At 36.0% G+C, this 20,953-nt stretch overlaps 1 protein-coding gene across 7 annotated transcripts in view; it reads right to left on the bottom strand.

Moving 5' to 3' along the window:
* The window catches only part of NAV3 (neuron navigator 3), a 258,060-nt gene that overhangs the window by 24,685 nt on the left and 212,422 nt on the right, over window positions 1–20,953 (bottom strand). For 6 of the 7 annotated variants that reach the window (XR_008617544.1, XM_007115738.4, XM_007115742.4 and 3 more), the window contains 7 exons: window positions 16,976–17,087; window positions 11,537–11,658; window positions 10,545–10,565; window positions 9,694–9,866; window positions 7,969–8,122; window positions 6,303–6,477; window positions 1,306–1,403 (listed from right to left, as the gene is read on the bottom strand). Coding sequence is in view for 6 of the 7 variants with exons in the window: in XM_007115738.4 (XP_007115800.1) it covers window positions 1,306–1,403; window positions 6,303–6,477; window positions 7,969–8,122; window positions 9,694–9,866; window positions 10,545–10,565; window positions 11,537–11,658; window positions 16,976–17,087 (855 nt within the window). In the remaining variant the exon portion in view is untranslated. The remainder of the gene's footprint in view (window positions 1–1,305; window positions 1,404–6,302; window positions 6,478–7,968; window positions 8,123–9,693; window positions 9,867–10,544; window positions 10,566–11,536; window positions 11,659–16,975; window positions 17,088–20,953) is intronic. The other variant, XM_007115739.4, reaches the window with a different exon arrangement.

The raw sequence follows: 20,953 nt of genomic DNA, 5'->3' as shown, positions 1-20,953 counted from the left end.
CCAGCAGGAGGCAAAAAGAGCTAGATTAGGCCATGAGAGTGGGTCTCTCATCATGGGATTAGTGGCCTTCTAAGTAGGGGAAGTAGGAGAGAGATCTCTTTCTCTCTCCCCAAGTACACACACTGAGGAAAGGCCAAGTGAGGACACAGGAAGAAGGCAGTCATCTGCAACCCAAGGAGAGAGCCCTCACCAGGAACCAAATCAGCCAGCACCTTGATCTTGGACTTAATAACTGTGAGAAAATAAATTTCTGTTGTTTAAGCCACCCAATCTATAGTATTTTGTTATGGTAACCCAAGAAGACTAAGACAACTACCTTCCAACGTTCCAAAATATTATCTTTCAGAATTATTTTGAAAAAGAAAACTTGTTTTACAGCGTTATTGTAACTGAGTCAAAATGGACATGCATACAGTGCTTTTAAGCAGCTGCTTTTAAATCAGAGATCATTAGACTATCTGAGCTTCACTGAGACTATTACAGTCTTTTACATAAAGACCCACTTGGGAAATTCAGGCACAGATTTGCAGCTCAAGCAGAAAGTTTATGGCATTAGAATTCTTGGAATATATGCTCAGTGTAAAAATTCACAATTGCTAGCTCACTTTTCAAACTTAAATACTTCAATTATCTTAAAATTCTAAAGATTTTTTTGTTTTTCTGTCTGATAAAAAATTTTTGGACACTTACAAATTTGTATTTTTGGCCCCTGAACTACAATTTCAACTTGAAATAATAGTTTTAGTTTCAAGAAGAGGCTAGGGTCAGAATGGTATTGCCAATTTGAAGGCAATATTTCATTCCAGAAAAATTAGAATATTTGCCTTATCATCTAAGACCTTGCTTTAAAATGATACACACAAGTAGCGTCAATGGAATTTGTCATACTGAGTCCAATAAAATATATCTTTCCAGTGTCTGGAAGAGCCATATAACTTATAGTCTCTTCTTTGTACAAAGACCGTCTTGGCAGCTCTAGCAACATGTTACTATACATCATAAATATCACCTGTATTTAGTTAGACAAAATGTTAATGTCAAAGAAAGCAATGTACTTTTTTGGTTTTAGAAATGAGGGTGGCTGACAACCAATATTGTTTGCAGTGAATGAACATGACATACTGAGACACATTTTTACCCATAGGATGATGTCATTTCTTCTGAGTCCCTAACTTTCATGCTTTTATAATAGATTAGGCCAATGCCAAGACAAACACCGCTGATAGTATATTTATGACAAATACTTATTTGATTCATGGTCATTCTCATCTTTTAGTAATAAAGAACTTAAGGTTAAAGAAATACCTTTGCTCGACCGTAGCCCTTGCTTATGGAGACTATAATTTTCACGCTGCGGCCATCTTTATGTCCGGTTGCATCACCAGCATCATCGAGCAAAATATCTACCAAATTTTCAAAGAAACATACACAAACACACACACATACAATAGAGTCACATTAGCTTGGATTTCTTTACTGTTATCGTTTTCTCCCTCATAGTTTTACATCTTTCAATGGGAATATTCAGATTTTCTGCCACCCATTCTAACCTAACTGGTTTGAAAAACCTCAGCTTCCAAGAAGGTGAGTGACTGTGTTGGGTTAAAGTTTCCATCTAAGAATTTATTTCTGCTTCCAAAGATCTTCACCCAACTGTTGGGCACCCATTGCATTTAGATGAGGAAATAAGGGGTTCCTTTTTTCTATTATGCACAGGTCTGAGTAATACCTGAGTAATAGTCAGTTACCATTATAACCGTGACAAACTGAAAAGCAATCTGATTTTTCTATCCAACCGAAAACATCCAAGCTCATCACCCATGTAATTATGAATGCAAAGGTGGTGAGACTGACTGTCAACTGAAATGATTTTCAAGCATTTGGCACATTCCCTGCTATATGACTACTCACCTCGTATCTATAATTTTAGGTAATGTTTTGAATTTCAACCACGGCATTATACCTCCCCGCAGAAATATATTAATTATTGCTCTCCTGTTCTGTTTATGCTTATAGCTTCAAAACCAAAACAATACTTCTAGTAATCAGCTAAGAGTTACAGAAGCATGATAAAGCTAGCTAACCTTTAACCCACCAACCTTAAAATGTGATTAAAGATTAATTTTCAAAACATATGAGATTAATGTCCAGTTTGGAGAATGATTAAGGCAAACTATCCCACATATATGTTTTCCTTTGACAAGGATGCTATTATGTTTAATATGAAGATAGTTTTCTGGGGACAAAGAAAACTTGGTTCTGTGTTGAAGAGCACATGTGCCTGGTGACAAGAGGACTCAACTGTTCAAAGTGTAAATTTAGAGAGCCAAGGACTGTGACTGTACCATTATAGAAGTGACAATTTCATCAAGTGCCTTCAGAAAATAAAATGCTTCTATTATCTTAATAATTAGAAATATGCAATTTTGCAAAGGAAGGAGTTAAAAAAAATGCCATAACACCATAACAATCAAAAGCACATTTAGAGTTTAAGGAATATGGAGTTTTTTTGCTATAAATTTTTAAATTGTCAAAGACAATCTCCCATACTGAAATTTATTTATTTATTTTACTAGATTAACAACCTCCCAGTCTCTCACCATTTTTCCTATCCAATTCAAACCTCTTCCTTAAATGTCATTTTAATTCTGTCCTTGCTCCTTTTCTCAAAAGTTTAAAGTGGCTTATTGTTCACATCTAAATATCTTGTAATTCATGACCAAATTAACTCTTTAGTACTTTGCTCAATTAGTCATAACTTCATAAATATTCAAAAATATTTATTTTAACTAACAGTTTATTAAGCATCAAAGAAATCAGGAACTGTGGATTTTCCTGCTGGCGCAGTGGTTAAGAATCTGCCTTCCAATGCAGGGACGTGGGTTCGAGCTCTGGTCTGGGAAGATCCCACATGCCGCGGAGCGGCTAAGCCCGTGCGCCATAACTACTGAGTCTGCGCTCTAGAGCCCGCCAGCCACAACTACTGAGCCCGCGTGCTGGTACTACTGAAGCCCGAGTGCCTAGAGCCCGTGCCCCGCAACAAGAGAAGCCACCGCAACGAGAAGCCCACGCACCACAACAGAGGGTAGCGCCCACTCGCCGCAACTAGAGAAAGCCCACACACAGCAACCAAGACCCAACAGCAGCCAAAAATAAATAAATAAATTTATTTTAAAAAAAGAGAAATCAGGAACTGTGCTGGGCATTGGGAATGAAGAAGATGAATTCCCTGCCCTTTTGGAATATACATTCTCAACAAGGTAATCTTGGATGTTTTAAGTGCTTTAGCAAAATGAATACAGTAGTTAAGAGGCACTGGAATCATCCAGATCTGGGCTCAAATATTAGCTCTATCACTTATTGGATGCATAATCTTGAAAAATATCATAATCACTTTCCTAAGTCTTGGTTTCCTCATCTATAAAATGGGGCAAAAAAGCACCAGATTCGCAGGGTTATTGAGAACATAATAGAAAATACTTTTAAAGCACTTTAACCTCCGTGTTTAGTAAGTTCATCTGTTCTAACCATTACTCCTTTTCTCTGTGTGTTTATTCTAACTCCTTGTGTTGACAGTGGAAGGAGCACATCATGACTCACTCTGGGTCCCCCCTGCCCCCCACCCCAGCACATTGATGGGATGATCGCCTGAACAAACAACTCTGAGTAAAAACAAACAACAGCCAGTTTGAGATAAGGGTTCTCTGTGTTGTTTTATGGAAAATAAGTTAGAGTCCTCTGTCAACATTTTGAAAAAAGATTTGCCATTCTGGTTATAGTCAAGTGAAATTCTGACAAAAACTGAAGGTTTTTCAAACTTCTGTCTTCACTGGATGTATGGGACATGCACTATTATTTCAGGAACTGGACATTTGTCAATTAGCCTCTCTCCTGCCTACTTCTTTTTTTTAAAAAAATAATCATGAACTCTAGAAACTTTTTCTATTAAAAAGCCTCAGCATAAAGGCACTTTTGATTTCCAATTCTGAACCCACTAAACAAGAGTGAAGGCAATGAAAACTTGACTTGAAAAGTATCCTAAGTCAAGTGATGTCAAGTGATTTACATTTTTCTTGCTAGTTCAGACACAAGTATCGCTATTGAAAAATAGTTGAGGAAATAAAATAATATATAGGACTAAAAATAAACTATGAAACGGGTAATTATAAAGCACATTTTTGAAAAAAAAAAAAAAAAACACCGCTCCTCACCAAATTGCCCCAAATTCTAAATCATGGCCATCAGTTAAATGGACACAGAAAATGTAAATTTAATTTCTTTGATTTCATATTTATCTTTATGAGTCCTAGTCTTTCCTAGACATTAATTTTGGTTTCATTTTTATATGGCTGTTCTTACTAAACTACCTTCAGTACTAAATTTGCCTCCTTCACACCTTATCATATTTCCATAGGCTAAACCGAAATCATGTAACAGGCAGTAAAATCCCACCATTAAGCCATCCTATAAGGTACCAGTCCTTTTCTCTCCTTAGAAATGAAGCTCCAAGACATAGGCAGGCACTGACTGCCATTAGGTGTGGATCCTACCTCACCTCTCTCAGGTTCATCACCGACAAGCCAATGTATAGGATGTGGCTCAGGACTCTCAGATTCTATACATTTAAAGTTTTTGTTCTTTCTTTTTTCCCATCTTTTGAAGAATGTGGATGATAACACTTCATAGACAATTTACACATTCAAGTTATTACCATATTTCCATAGTTTTATTTTACCTAATGATTTCTAAGTTCATTTAATTATGACATCTCTGTTTTTTCTTAGCTACTAATATTTCTTTTACTTGATGTGTATTCTCAAAATTCATTTTCCTTCCCCAATCCCTGCCAAATGGTATAAACGTTGTTTTCATGAACTTCAGGAAATTCCTACTTGCCTTTTAGTTTCTAGTTACCTTTTATAAGAAGAAAGCAAGTATGCATTTGGGCCATTCACTTTACACCATGAAGGGCAGATATAATTAGTAGAATTTTAAAAATTCTGACATTTTAGAAGCAAGAGATATGATTCATTAAAATATCATCAATATCAGCTTGCTGTATTTCTGTTTCTTTTCTTTTTCGTTTTCATCTTTATCTTCTTTTTTTATATTTTGGTGTAATTTAAGGCAAGCCGTGACATTTCTCAATTCTATCATGGGATCTAAAATTGCCCAGGAACATGTATACATATTATTGGTTTCCAAGCGTCATCTAGTGGCTGTGCTTTGCAATCACTGCAGATCTTCATGTAAATCTTTCCTCAACTAAGTCTTATATACCTTGAATGATTCGATGCCATAGGAGCAGTTATACTTTATAACTGAAGAGTTCATCAGCTATTAAGACAACAGTATGTCATATGATTCTATCTGCAATTGAATAAAACTGTACCCTTGTTCCATCATTAGTACCATTGAATACAATAATAGAATCCAGTGTGTTCTTTTTGTTTGTTGAAAATCTAATAGAGCTGCAGTCTGGGTGATGTAGTAGCATTATGTTCTCCCTGGGCCACATCATGCAGGATCATCTAACCAAATTTAGGAATAGGTCCTGATACACTTGTATACGGGCTTCGTACACTTAAAACACCGTCAAATTGCATGGGGTTCTGAGTATTATATTCATTAGTACTAACAATCATCACTGAGAATATTACTTTTTCATCCTATTTGTAACTCTGGAGGAAGTACTTCTCAAACACAAGTAACTGTTTTAAAAAATGATATGAAAACCATATCTCTATGTCTTTTTACTCTTTCACAAAGAATGTTCTTCTAAAATGATAATGAAGGGGTTTCCCTGGTGGCGCAGTGGTTGAGAGTCCGCCTGCCAGTGCCGGGGACACGGGTTCGAGCCCTGGTCCGGGAGGATCCCACATGCCGCGAAGCGGCTGAGCCCGTGCACCACAACTACTGAGCCTGTGCTCTAGAGCCCATGAGCCACAACTACTGAGCCTGCACTCTAGAGTCCGTGCTCTGCAACAAGAGAAGTCACCGCAATGAGAAGCCCGCTCACCGCAACGAAGAGTAGACCCCACTCTCCACAACTAGAGAAAACCCGTGTGCAGCAACGAAGACCCAACGCAGCCAAAAATAAATAAATAAAAGAAATTAAAATGATAATGAAGTAAAATAAATTTATAAGTGGAAAAAAGACTATTTCTGAGAACTAGGCCGTTAACATTTTGAAAAGGGTATGGGTGAGAGCTGCAGCGGGTAAGGGTCTCCAAATTCGAGGTCTCCAGGCTTATGAAGTCCGAGGCATGCTTTGATTCAGGCAGGTGTGTGCACAGAATCACCTGAGGTAACAGACTCCGTGATGTTCAGATTGTTCAGAGAGAGTCCTAAGGACTGGCGTGAGGATGAGGAGGAAGTGCTACTTGCGGACTCAGACGGGGGCCGAGCTGGCTTCGCAGCGTTCCCCGTTTCTGCCTTCAACCGGTCGTTTTCAGCCTTCAGTATTTCAATCTCATTCTGTTGTGAAGATGGAAAACATGAAAAACATAGAGCTAGCTTGATTGAGAAAAGGGTACCAACTCTTTTAACAGGGTTAATCAGTTCATTTATTAAATAAACCATGTGGTGAGATATTAAATAGACAAACATAAATTATGAAAACAGGATTTCCTTCCAAAGAAGGAAAAGCAATCCCTTTCTCTGTCTCTCACATACACATATTCAGCTATTCACAAATACACACACTAACCAGTAGAATTTTTTATAATTTTTAAAAAATCTATCATATATTTGAGGAGTTTTCCAAATATGACATGGTCTTATATGAATTAAGAATAACATAATTGAAAAGTTCATACCACTTCTCATTTTAAAAGTAAACATACACACTACTACATATATAAAAATAGATAACCAACAGGGACCTACTGTATAGCACAGGGAACTATACTCGATATTTTGTAATAACCTATAAGGGAAAAGAATCTGAAAAAGAATATCTTTTTATATCTATATCAATCTATGCACGTATATATATATTCAGTTATATACATATAACTGAATCACTGTGCTGTACACCTGAAACTAACATGACATTGTAAATCAACTTTATACTTCAATAAAATAAAAAATTTTTTTAAACTTAAAAAAAAATTTTAAATGAAAGTAATGTTAAAATCTCAGAGAAAATAATGCCTTTTTTAATACTCTGAATTCAGGGAGAGTTGAAAACCACAGTTAAACAAAAGTAATACAAATAAGGAGATTTAAAATTACCACCTCAGAATCCTAGCTAACGTCTGAAAAAGTTTTTGTTCCTTCAAAATGGGGCACTAAGCTCATAAAAACAACACAAGCCTATTGATGAATATATCCATTGGCAGATGAATCTGCTCAGCAATGAGCTTTCCCTATTTCAGTCATCTGTGGTACCAAGTGATTACTGGTTGACCATAATAAAATGAAAACTTAGTCTGAGCACAGACTGATTCTGAATTTAGCCTTCAGATGCTTCCAAAAAATAGAAAAGCTTTACTTCTACAGATGGCATTCTACATCACGCTTACTTTCATATTTAGAAAGCTTGTGTTATATTTCTGTTGATTCCTCATTACGTTTGTTTTTCAATAGAAAACAGGTAAAGGTGTTTGAAAGTCAGATTTCAAAAGAATAGGAAAAAGTTACCATAAGGGTAAATCATGGAAAAGTGAAGAAGCAAGGGCTGTAGTAGTTTCTCTAAAACCTTAGCTCTCAGCGAATCCAATCACTAGTACAGTGCCTTCAATGGTCCTTGAGTGCAACTGGCCAGTTTGCACTTCCACTTCCAAACCTGGATTTGACAAAATTCTCCATCCAGTATTGAGAAATGAGGTGCAGAGACTGAATAAACAGAGTGCATTTCCAAAAAGGATTTAAACGTGAGATTTGTCTTTATAATAACTAAGAGAAGAGAATAAGCAGCATTTTAAATCTCTCCTGTTTGTTCCCTGAAGGTGCTTTCGGACCGACCTGCATCCGGTTCATGGCTTCCCGGATCTGATCGAGATGATGAGCAGAGCTGAGGGCCTCCAGCCGAATATCCGTTAATTTTAATTCCTTTTCTCTGAGCTCACTCTTCAGCTGCAGAATTATCTCTGCCTCAGCCTCTGTGCATTCACAGATCCTGAAGAAAGAAACAAGCACAAAATCAGTGGTTGGGGAAGCCAGAGGATTACGAAAGGCAATGCTTCTTTTAAAAGCTGAACTGCAATATTGTCCAGCAGGTACAGAGATTATTTGCTGCTGGCAATACCTAGAGAAAAGGAAAAAGAGTTTTACAAACAGTAATACATTCACAGGTTCAAAACTGAAAATAGTAGCTGTCTCTTTTAATCGTTTCTTCCTATTTTCTGAAGTTTAAGAACAATCTATCTTTACTGTATATAAAGTGATCCTCAAAATTCCCTTGTTGTTGATGTTTATGGAGCTGAAAAGTCATAATATTACTACATCTCATTCTACCATTTTTCAAGGGACTTGAGCCTCTATTTGCAACATGAAATTTGTTTTAAGCAAAGTTATTATGTCCTTAAAACGTTGATTTCTTGTTTTGTAAACTTTTGCAAAGAATAACCTTATTTGCCACAATACTATCTTCAGGTTACGATAAAATTCAATATAAATATTGGAGAAAAGAAATCAGGGAGATTAGTTTTGGACATTTAGATAATGGATGAGTGTTATATAATGCGCCTGGTAGGCTCAGCTGATTTAGGAAATCAGCTAATGAAACTGAATCATAGGTTTCAACCCAAATAAGCAGGCTAGTTGGGGGCTGCTTGAAGGTACTATACATTGTATCCTATTGTTGTTCTGTAGACAGCTTTGTAGGAAGTATGTCAAAAGAATTTGTTTTATGTTAATGAATATCTTTTCCATTTAAAAAGTGAGGACTAATTGCTGGTCACAAAATGATAGTGCTATGTTCTTTCCTCTAAGTCAGGAAATTATACAGGGTGTACAAGGGTCTTAAATGGTTCTATTAGTGGCCCTGCTTTATATGAGTTCTGGGTGAGCCACTGTCTTGGGCACACAAGGAAATCTCATTTAAATAGTTTATAGAACAAAGAGAATTATCAGAGCACATGTTTTACATTCTAAATGTTTTATTCTTTCTTGTAACATCAACTAGTGGGATACTATAAAAAAATGTTATGCTAGATTATCTAACACAATTAAAGAAAAAAGGATTGAAGTTTGGCTTGAGGAAACGAAATTTTACTTCCAAAACAGGAGGACAGAGAAGGTAGTCATTGTTGAAATGCATGCGAGTGATTTTAGAAAAAGCAAGAGTGAACACTGCTTAGGTTAGAACCAGGATCTTTGCAGTTTTCATGCATCACACTCCATTTTACCGGGATCTATGCTTGTAGATCACAGGGCCATTTTGCCGTTTCTTTGGTGGCCACACAAGGGGTAACCTGCATTTAATGCACAGTTAGACAGATACACGGACAAATGCAAGTGAAAAGAAGTGAAAATAATAACTTAGAAAAGGGGAGAATGAGATCAAGAACACTCAATTTCTAATGCATGGAAAGCAGAAAAGAAACAAATGCTGTCTGCTATTCTAAGGAAGATCTGAAAATAATCGGTATAGAAATGGTGCTGCCGTTCCATTTAGAACACAGATCTAGGCTTGGCCTGAAGTTGTCTTTAACAAATACTTCCGCAACCGGCAGACAAGTGACTTACGCTGAGGCGGACTGCGAGGGCTTCATGGAGGCTGACCCACAGTCACCCGCATTGTGGGGCAGCTTGGGGGACGCTGGAAGGGACGAATCGGTAAGCTCTTCAATGTCCGAATGTGAGGATGGAGGCTTGGTGGACTTTTTCTTCCCAAAGGCTTGTTTGAATGAGCTTCTCAGCTGCAAGAAGGACAGAAATTACCTTCCTTGTCTATTTGTACTGGGGGCATCTTGCTTTGGGCCGTTAGTTTGCAGGTGCCATCCTAGCCACTGCCTGGGGTCAGTATGTATAAGCAAAGGATTAACAGCTGCAGCACAGTATCTCTAAAAAAAAAGATACCGTGTTTTGTGGTTTTGTTTTATTCTTGTATTAATCCAGCGCAGCGCAAACATGGAAGGCTTTTAAACAGTGCAGGGTCAAGGGCATGGCTGTCAGAGCACTCATTTAAAACGAAGTACCTTGAAGGGATCTCCGTTCAGAAGGCTCCTCTCTTCAAGGCAATTTGTTTTAAATGGCTGCTTTAGCGCTACAATCAAGTCAGGGCCTGCTGACAATATAAACTTAAAAAGCAAAATGAAATCAAATTCACCTAACACTTCATTAATTGTGAGTTTCTATTCAAATTTTCAGTTCCCGGACTATGAGAAACCAGAGTTGGTATGCCCTACAGCGCTATTCAGAAAGTAGTTTTACTTCTCTTTAAAACTGGAGATTAAAATGAAAAGGCACAAAGAAAAGACATACAAGGTAATCTGTTTTTAAAAGGTATAAAAGCCTCCTGCCAAAATGAATAGCATTCATGCCAAGGGTGGGTATTTTTATAGATGCATGCCAAATTGTCCATGGTTTATATTCACCTCACTTCCTCTAGAGTTCACCTTGCAGAAACATGAAAGAGTGTGGAATTACAAATCAAGGGAATGAAGGCTGATCAGTATTTTAAAATATTACCTGCATAAACATTTTTTTCAAAACAGAAAAGATATTTCTCTCATTATTTACAGAAAGCACTCCAGTAAAATCCTCTGCTAGTTATATTTTGGATTTCATCAAGAGTTCTACTTATTTAAAATCTACTTTTCTTGCATGGCATTAAAAGAAATCCTTTACCTCATTGTTTTGAAACATTTTGCAGTGAGAGCATCTTCCCCTCAGTTTTTCAGCAGTTACTTAAAATCATAAATTCTATCTCTAGCAAACTTAAGGGGCAGTTCTGTTAAAGTACATTTCTATATTTATCCTATGTTCTTTTGGTAAAAATACATATAGTTGATTTCTTATACACTGACACTTTATTCACACTATAAACCCTGTTGATGCAAGGGGTGGAGAGGCTTTCAAGTTCTCTTCTTTCCCTTTTACTTTTTTATTCCATTTTTTCTCCACTTCCTCCATCCACCAGCACCACCACCATCACCACCATCAGCATCACCATTATCTTTTTCTTCTTCTTCATCTCTTCCTCCACAGTAAGCCCCTGCTCGGAGCCATTTATTTACACATGTTACCCTATTTTTCTTTACAGTATCTCTATAAACTCAGTATTAATTATCCAATTTTTACAGATGAGAAAATTTAGGCTCCCCAAAAAGGTGAAGTCACTTGCCTAAGATCCAAATAGTAAGTGTCAAAGTTGGGATTCGAATCCAAGTTTAGTTAGTGCCAACTCCAAAACATTTGCTCTTCAGCACCATGCTGCCCTAATCTTGGTGATGAGTGTAGCCTTTGAGGTGTCAGTTACTTGAATGAGACACTGTAAACTGCTGTGGATCTCTAAAGCCCAAAAGGAAAAAGCCTGACTCACTGTGCAGTAATAAGCTTCTGAATTAGATGAATGCTAATGGCTTACCCAGTTTTTCTTTTTTTTCTTCTTGGAGTCAGCATCGTTACCACTGCCAATGCTGGAATGGCTGGTGGCACTGTTGATACTAGAAACGCTTTCGGAGGAATGCTGTCTTCTGATGCGGAGATCTAGCCACAGATAGACAGTATCACGTTTACTCATAAAAACTTGCAATCTGAACAAACAAGACTTTTAGGCTTTCTGAGAGGAAGTCCTCTAATAAATGTCAACATGGCTTTGTACAGATTATTTCAATGCAGTTTTGGTTTTATAAGCTTAATAAAGTACAACCATATTTGCTTTAATTAACTGGGTTATCTGTATTAAGATTCAATGGGAATCTCAAGTAAGTCTGTAGCACTGGTGTTTTAATGAATTCTGAGTTTTGTCCCAAAATGAACTGCTATGCTAGTGATTTTTACTGAATACCTGGATCAAACAGCACTTCCAAAATGATTTATTCCAAATGATTTGTTCCATGGAGTAAAAGGAAACTCTTAATAGCATGATAATTAATTGTGTGTTTTTAATATTTGTCCTTTGAATAGAGCTACCGAAGCCAAATATATTAACTTTCCATTTCATGGAATCATATCTTGTTAGAGCCAAAACAAACCTTGCAAGTCATCTAAGCACTTCATACCACAGATGGAGCAATTGAAGTGCAAAGAAGTTAAGTAGCTTGACCAAGGTCAAAGAGCCAATGGGGTGAAGGTCCTCAAGAGAGAATGCGGGTAGACTGCATTTGTGAATTAAACAGAAATCATACTTAAGACAGTGCAATTCTTCCATCATACCCCTAACCCCTGTCCATGACTTGGAAGAGTAATAGTAGTAACAATAATAACAGGTAATAATAAAGCTAGCTTTTACTACTCTGCTCTGGGAGTATCTAATTTTAAAGCAAACCACTGAAATGAGTGTAATTATTAAATTTTCCCTGTGGTCACGTAGCTGAAAAACAGTGGAGCCAACTTGAGACTTAGAAGTATCCTACTGTCTATTGTACTAATTGCCAGGTGATATGACCTCTATATACTCCTAAAAAGCATGGAGTGCTTCTCTAGATAATAAGATATTTTGAAGAGGATACCATTTGATACTAAATCACTTTTTGAACATATTCACTTACTCCATACAATCAGCTTATAAGATTTATTTATAGTCATTAAAATTAAAATTGAAATGATTTCTACTCACAGTGAACCTAAGTGTTAGTGGAGACATTAATAATTCATAAAATTATTTTAAGGTCAAATATGCTTTTAGGCCATTTCTATTGTCATATATAATTGGTATCAATGCACATTAGCCAAGCAAAAAAATCGCAGTGGAACTTATAAGATGTCAGAAATTATTATATAGCTTTCAAAAAGTTCCCATAGAAATAATAGTATATAATCAAAGCTTTGCAGTTGACTAATTTAACAGTAAAATGGCAGATGGCAATGGAACTGTAACTGGTTACTTTCAAAACATACAATAAATAAGTATATGTGTGGGTGTATAATATGCATATACATATCTCCATTCTTAATCTCATGTACATACATACCAAAAAGTACTTTAATTTTTCCATTAAGAGAATAACCATGTTGAAAAATTTTACAGGAGGGTAAAAACAGCTGCTTTTAAGAATCCCTAGAGTTTGGTCCAAAAGTATATATTTTTTAATGATGAGAACATTTACTGTTTTTGCATGCCCAAAACATTACCAGTACCAAAACCTAAATCAAGGTATTTATGTGTGTTGTTTTGATTCAACAATAAAGGAGCACAGTATCCCTTAATCAACTAATATGGAAATTATATGAATAAGCAATAAAAGAACATGTGCAGGTATCTGTGTTTTAAATTTCTGCTACAGTTGGCTATAAGCTTTTCTGAACAAGATTAGTATTTGTTATTTTTCCCTTCATAACTGACTTTTACAAATAAAACAGATGTATTAAGCGTTAAAGTATTCCAGAGTTTTTATTATATCCAGAATTAATAAATTATATTTGACTTCAAGTAATCCCAAATTTTAAAAAGATAGGTAAATTCTTGTTAATTGTAGGTCAAAAGTAGTCCTTGGAGGTATTAGTTATGTTCAATTATGACCGCATTTCCAATGAAGATTGGCAAGGGCATAATTTCCATAATACCATGGAATGAAGGGAATGCATTTTACTTTTCTCTGGCAGTTCTTTTCTAGTGTTTGTAAGTATTTGATTGAGTACATGTGGCATTGCAGAGCTCAGTAAAGAATGGGTGACCAAATGAATATCAACAATCTGAATGAATGGAGAAGCTTACTTTAAAAATATCTATTTCACTTATATGTTTATTCATTCATTCATTTTCCACTTCCCACCTTCTGCACCGTCACTGTTCTAGTTCAAGCCACCAACATCACCTACCTGCTCTAAGAAAGAACAGCTGTCCAACTCACCTTCAAACCATTCTACAAACCAGAGTTAGAGAAATCTTTTTCAAGAAAAACCTCACCATCACTCCCTTACATGAGACTTCCCAATAGATTTCCATTTTAATAAGAATAGAAAACATTTCAACTCTTAAATATGGCCCGAAGGTTCCTCAGTAATCTGGTCAGTACTTATCTCTCCAACCTGGTTCTACTTACTTTATCTTTGGTCATTATCTTCCTTGTATCAGTTCCATAAAGGCACTAATCTCTTTTCTGTCTCAAGATCCTCCTGGAATGCTCTTCTCTAAATATTTACAATATGCCTTGATATGAGTTTTAATACTACAGAAACACAACCTGAATATTCTATATACATTCAACCCTTTATAACTATTTGTTTTTGTTAGTTTTAAATCTTATAAAATTACTTTTTAATCTTTCTTGGCCAAGTTGAATATTAACTGTTATCATTTTGTTCATTTTAGGTATCCCTCCCACATTTCTGAGCAAAGGAATTCCTATTTTTCAATTCCAGTAGATATATTAAGCTACCTGTTGCCTGAGATAAAAGGAATCTTTCCAGAAAGTTTTACTTCAGTGACTTGTACTGTGGTAAAGAAAGGATTAAGCCTTTTAAAATCCCTTCTGGACCTATTTACTGACATGAAGATTTAGAACATAAGCTGCTTTATTATAGCTCTACGATAAGCTTTAAATATGCAGTAATTTTCCATGCCACATATACATTAACTCCCCCACATGGAAAGTTGCTAAATTCTTAACAGAAGTAGCCCCTAGAGAACTAGTTTGTCCTTCAATTTAAGTATATCTCACTTTATATAACTGTTTTCCTATAAGTTAAATTTCAAGTTTTTAAAAATTGTATTAGTCCTTTCTATAAAATTTGAATAAGCCCCTTTTATGTGCAAGCCATCATTATGGCCAGGATTAAGGATTAAGAAAACAGACCACCCTGCCATCGACCAGGAAAGGCAGACCATAAACAAATTAAGGCACCAAAGTGTCTTAATGCAAATTTTGATGAGGGAAGTACAGTTATTTCCAGAAACATATCACAGAGGGACCTCATATAGTTTAGGAGACAAGCAGGCATGTTTAGGCTAACTCTTGCAAGATCTCAAAATGTTTTTATGCTGAACAAACAGGGTAGAAAGTTCCAAGTAGAATAAAGAGAATATATAAAGAAATTTTGAAGAACTGAAAGAAGTTCTGGATAGCTGAAATATGAAATACACAACACGACAAAATAGCAAGACATAAGGTCTAGAACAGTGTCTAGCACATAAATGGTAATATCAATAAATACTTGTTGAATGAACAAAGCTGGCAAAGAGAGATTATGTCATGTTAAAGAGTTAGTATTTCATCCAAAGGCAATGGGATACCTTTTAAATATATATTGTTAGACAACTGCTCTGGTCTCAGTGTGAAGAATGGCATAAGGAGGTGAAAGATGAAGAGCAGGAAGCCTCCTTAAGACTTAGGAGTTTGTGGTCATAGTTCAGGGGAGATATGAGGAATGGTGATAGCAGGATCAGAGAAAAGGGAACAAGATATATTTAATGGATGGAATCAATAGAACGGTGATTTACTGTGTAAGAAGAGGAGGATTTCTGGCCATATGGAAGGATGTTGATGCTGTTTACTGAGAAAGGAACACTGAAGGCAAAGCAGGTCTGAGAAGGAAGAAGACAAGTTCAAATTTGGAGACGTTGACTTTCCGGTGACAAACAGACATCCAAAGATAACCTAATGGAGTTTTCTCTTTGGCAGCTAGATATACAGATCTGTAACTCAAGAGATAAGACTGCCCTGGAGAGATATATTTGACAGTTATCAACACATAAATAATAATTATAGGTAGAGTACTAGATGAGCTTGTACAAACTTTTAGATAGGATGAAGAGAATCATAATGTATAAAATCATAATGGAAGACAGTTTAGGACTGCATTCTAAGAAACATCAACATTTAACAAATGCATACAAACGAGTGAATCTACAAGAGAAACTGTGAAAGAAATTTCAAAGGAGCAAAAGAAAAACTAAGAATGTGATGTCACGAGCATTAGAAGAAGTGAATGTTTCAAGTAGGATGCAGTGGACATCAGCATCAAATGCTATTTGCACAAGAAATACAATAAGAATTTTAAATTTTGTACTGGATTTAGAGTCATCTAAGTCATTATTGATGCTGGAGAGAACAGTTTTGGTGGAGTAGTGGAAGAGAAACCACACTCCCATGGTCTGAAGTGTAACTGGCTGTTGAAGACACTGAATGATTCCATCAAGCTTTCCCAAAATTCATCTGGAAATGCAAAGAGAGATGACAGAGCACTCAGGATTTAGGAAAACATTTTTCAGCTGGTAAAGAGTTGAGCATATTGAATGCTACTGAAAAGAGTCAGAATAGGAATAAGTACAACCTATGTAAAGAAAACAATGACATGACATTATCACAGAGTATTTCCTCAGTGGCAATTTAAGGAGTGGGGTGGTGGCAGAGAAGATTATTTTATCATTGCTTCCAATTGCTGAAACATAGTAATAATTAAAAACACACCAACTTTTAGTCCATTTTCTTACTGTTTTTAAAGTTCTCTACAGAAAATGTACCTTTTTATTGCCCCCGCCCAGGACGAGTTGCTCCCAGTATCCACTACTTCACCATATTGATTATTGTATTTTTACATACAGATCTAGATTTTCATACTCCTTCCCAGGTTTGTTTTGCTTGAAGGCAGATATGAATACATTAACCAACCTCCTCAGACCCACCTTCACCAAATCAAGTGGAGAGAAAAGTGTTGGACTGTAGAAGCAATTTCCTTAAGGTCAGTTTGATACTGAAGCCTACTGTTCTTAAATTCTGAGATTCTGACTGCATTAGTAGCAACTTATATTGATATATTATAAAAGGCAGTGTGACTGAGTAAAAGCAGCTTTGCTCTAATTAATGAATAAAAATAGATTCCTAGCATATTGGATGAAAAATGGCAAGATTTCTAAACATACCTTTGGGAGGGTGGTCTGGACCATTGAGCGCTCCCTGAATGGCTGCCTGGGCAGCAGAGTTCTGGGCCTTCAGCATTTCAATGGTTTCTCTTAGTTCAATCAGTTCAGACTCCTGTGAAACAAACAGAATTTAGGAGCTTTAAAAGTAAAAGATTCTTATTCATAGCTCACTATCAAATGAGTTTGATTTTATGTAGTGCTAACATCCTGGTACATTTAGATGCGTGGCTGACCTTTCAAGTTGTGTCTTACAACCTCTTACTTGTAAATGTAAGAAGGTAAATGCAATAGACAATTAAAAAATAATGTCTTCATTATTCTCTTATAAATGTGGTCTGAACAGTCTTTATTTCTTTAAAAGGGTGGTACCCAGAGCTGACCAGTACCATATAAAGCAAGATATCACAATGCTCATTTTAGATACCAAACTTATTGTTGTTGTTTTTTTTTTTTTTTTTTTTTTTTGCGGTACGCGGGCCTCTCCCTGTTGTGGCCTCTCCCATTGCGGAGCGCAGGCTCCGGACGTGCAGGCTCAGCGGCCATGGCTCATGGGCCCAGCCGCTCCGCGGCATGTGGGATCTTCCTGGACCGGGGCATGAACCCGTGTCCCCTGCATCGGCAGGCAGACTCTCAACCACTGCGCCACCAGGGAAGCCCGATACCAAACTTATTAATACTACCCATGATTATATTACATAGATAAATACTATTATTGCATTGGTACATCATGTTGCATTTACTGTTAACTGGAAACCCTGAGTTTTTGTCAAATGAGTGATTTTAGATTTTCTCATTTATTTTGCACTTAGGAAATAGATTCTTTATATTCAAGAACAAAACCTGGAATTAATTCCTAACTCACTCCTGTTAAATGCCACATGTCATCTTAGATTCTGGCACTTTTCATCCAACAAAATTCCTAGTGGGAAGATCTAGTTTCACCAAGCCAAAGCAATTTTAAAAAAGCGAATAGAAATATATGTAATGTATAGTCCTTAAAATAGTTAAATTATTTAAAAAGCTTACAAATCAAATTTTTATAAAACACCTATTTTCTTACTGAATTAAGGGTAATTTTAAGCTATGTCTCAACGAAAATCCGTGTATAAATTTGATCTCCCATAGTTATTTAAATGAGTATCTTTACCAGAAATAAAGGACTCACTATTAGGAAGATAAGATAACAGTACCAACACAACAACAAGGAACTGGAGTACTGTTTCAGCAGAAGCAATATTTCCATCAGGAGCACAAAAACAAGGAGTATCCTTCTTGGCAGTGATAGCAATCCTAAAAATTAGAATTCTTGTCAGCCTCTAGGTGGGGAGAATTCCTCCATAACGTGTTTGTCATTCATCATTTTCTCCATTTTCTTTCTTTGGCATAAAGCCAAAGAATCAGGCTTGGGTTCTTCACTCCATGGTAAGCAGTTTATCCCTACTTAATGTCTCCCAGTATATATGAAAAAAGGCAGGTCCATGACAACTGCCTCTGCAGGAAACTGCTTCATACATGAGAATGTCCAATGACTATACAAGCCTTACACACTTAAAAAAAAAAAAAGATAGATGGTGCTAACTGAAACGATATCCAAGTTCGGAATAGATACTTGGCATCTCATATATCTATCTTCTCTGAGTATCTGGCATATTCCTGATAGAGGACAGTTAGGTATTTTTAAAAAACAAACCCTCTTATAGACTTTTAATAGCTTATAAGTCAAAGAATCTCATAATAAAAAATCAATAGCGACCTCCTGGATTCATAGATGGATCTTCAGATACTTGAGTATAATTTCATTTGCGTTTATTTATCATAAAGGAAAAAGAACATGTCTGTGAAAACTGCCAATACCATGACAAATTCAAATACAATTCATCAAAATTTCTCAGCCTCTCCAAGTTTATCTATATTCCGTCCCTTGCCCAACTAATAATAGATAATTGTACCAAAATTGAATCTACTTCCCATTTAAAAGAAATCTCCGAAGTGAAAAAATATTTATTGGAAATCCATTCTGCTTTTGCCAGGAATTTATTCACAAAAGAATACCTATAGTGCATACTTAGTGAATCACATAATTTAGATAGTTAATTTTATAACATATAGACTAAGATGAATGTTAAATTTTAAATAAAGTCAGACTTTCATCTTTGAATTTAAAATCAATAGTGCTTGTACTTTGGATTAAAAATCTGCTAAAACATTTGGCTTTAGGTTTAAAGAGGAAAAATGAAATTGAAATCTCATACAAACGTCTAAAAATTTAGCTTAATTTTATGGGTTGGTAGACTTATTTTACTGTCAAAATTCTACTCTTTTCTAGAGAAATCTCATCTAAAAACTATTTTTTTAAAATTAGAAGTAAAATGTTCAGGTAACATTGATTTTTCAGAAAACTGTGTTTAATAAAATAGAAGAATGGTCACTTTCTAAAATTTTAAGTATATTTTTAACAACAACAGATATTAGCAGGGTAGTTGTTACTCAGTGTGGCACAATAAGCCCAAAGGAAGAATAACTAAGTAAGAAATATATTTCTTATATAATGTGGAAAAAACATATATGAAAAAATTAGTTTAGCTAAATTCAGATTAGCAGTTCTTTTGGAGAACTTTGCAAGTATAAATTGTCTTTAATTAAAAAGATAGTTACAGAAGCAAGAAGAACTACAATCCTGCAGCCTGTGAAACAAAAACCACATTTACAGAGAGACAGACAAGATGAAAAGTCAGAGGGCTATGTACCAGTTGAAGAAACAAGATAAAACCAGAGAAGAACAATGAAATGGAGATAGGCAACCTTCCAGAAAAAGAATTCAGAATAATAATAGTGAAGATGATCCAGGATCTCGGAAAAAGAATGGAGGCAAAGATAGAGAAGATGCAAGAAATGTTTACAAAGACCTAGAAGAATTAAAGAACAAACAAACAGAGATGAATAATACAATAACTGAAATGAAAACTACACTAGAAGGAAACAACAGCAGAATAAATGAAGCAGAAGAACGGATAAGTGACCTGGAAGACAGAATGGTGGAATTCACTGCTGCGGAACAGAATAAAGAAAAAAGAATGAAAAGAAATGAAGACAGCCTAAGAGACTTCTAGGAAAACATTAAACGCAACAACATTCACATGATAGGGGTCCCCAAAGGAGAAGAGAGAGAGAAAGGACCCGAGAAAATACTTGAAGAGGTCATAGTGGAAGATTTCCCTAACATGGGAAAGGAAATAGCCACCCAAGTCCAGGAAGCACAGCGAGTCCCACACAGGATAAACCCAAGGAGAAACACACCGAGACACATAGTAATCAAATTGGCAAAAATTAAAGACAAAGAAAATTATTGAGAGCAGCAAGGGAAAAAAGACAAATAACAGCCAAGGGAACTCCCATAAGGTTAACAGCTGATTTCTCAGCAGAAACTCTACAAGCCAGAAGAGAGTGGCATGATATACTTAAAGTGATGAAAGGGAAGAACATACAACCAAGATTACTCTACCCGGCAAGGATCTCATTCAGATTCAATGGAGGAATCAAAAGCTTTACAGACAAGCAAAAGCTAAGAGAATTCAGCACCACCAAACCCGCTCTACAACAAATGCTAAAGGAACTTCTCTAAGTGGAAAACATAAGAGAAGAAAAGGACCTACAAAACCAAACCCAAAACGATTAAGAAAATGGTAATAGGAACATACAAATCGATAATTATCTTAAATGTGAATGGATTAAATGCTCCAACCAAAAGACACAGGCTTGCTGAATGGATACAAAAACAAGACATGTATATATGCTGTCTACAAGAGACCCACTTCAGACCTAGGAACACATACAGACTGAAAGTGAGGGGATGGAAAAAGATATTCCATGCAAATGGAAATCAAAAGAAAGCTGGAGTAGCAATACTCATATCAGATAAAATAGACTTTAAAACAAAGAATGTTACAAGAGACAAGGAAGGACACTACATAATGATCA

The sequence above is a fragment of the Physeter macrocephalus genome, chromosome 6 (genome assembly GCF_002837175.3).
Source record: "Physeter macrocephalus isolate SW-GA chromosome 6, ASM283717v5, whole genome shotgun sequence".
In the NCBI taxonomy this organism is placed as follows: Eukaryota; Metazoa; Chordata; class Mammalia; order Artiodactyla; family Physeteridae; genus Physeter; species Physeter macrocephalus.
This window is presented reverse-complemented; position numbering and strand designations above follow the sequence as displayed.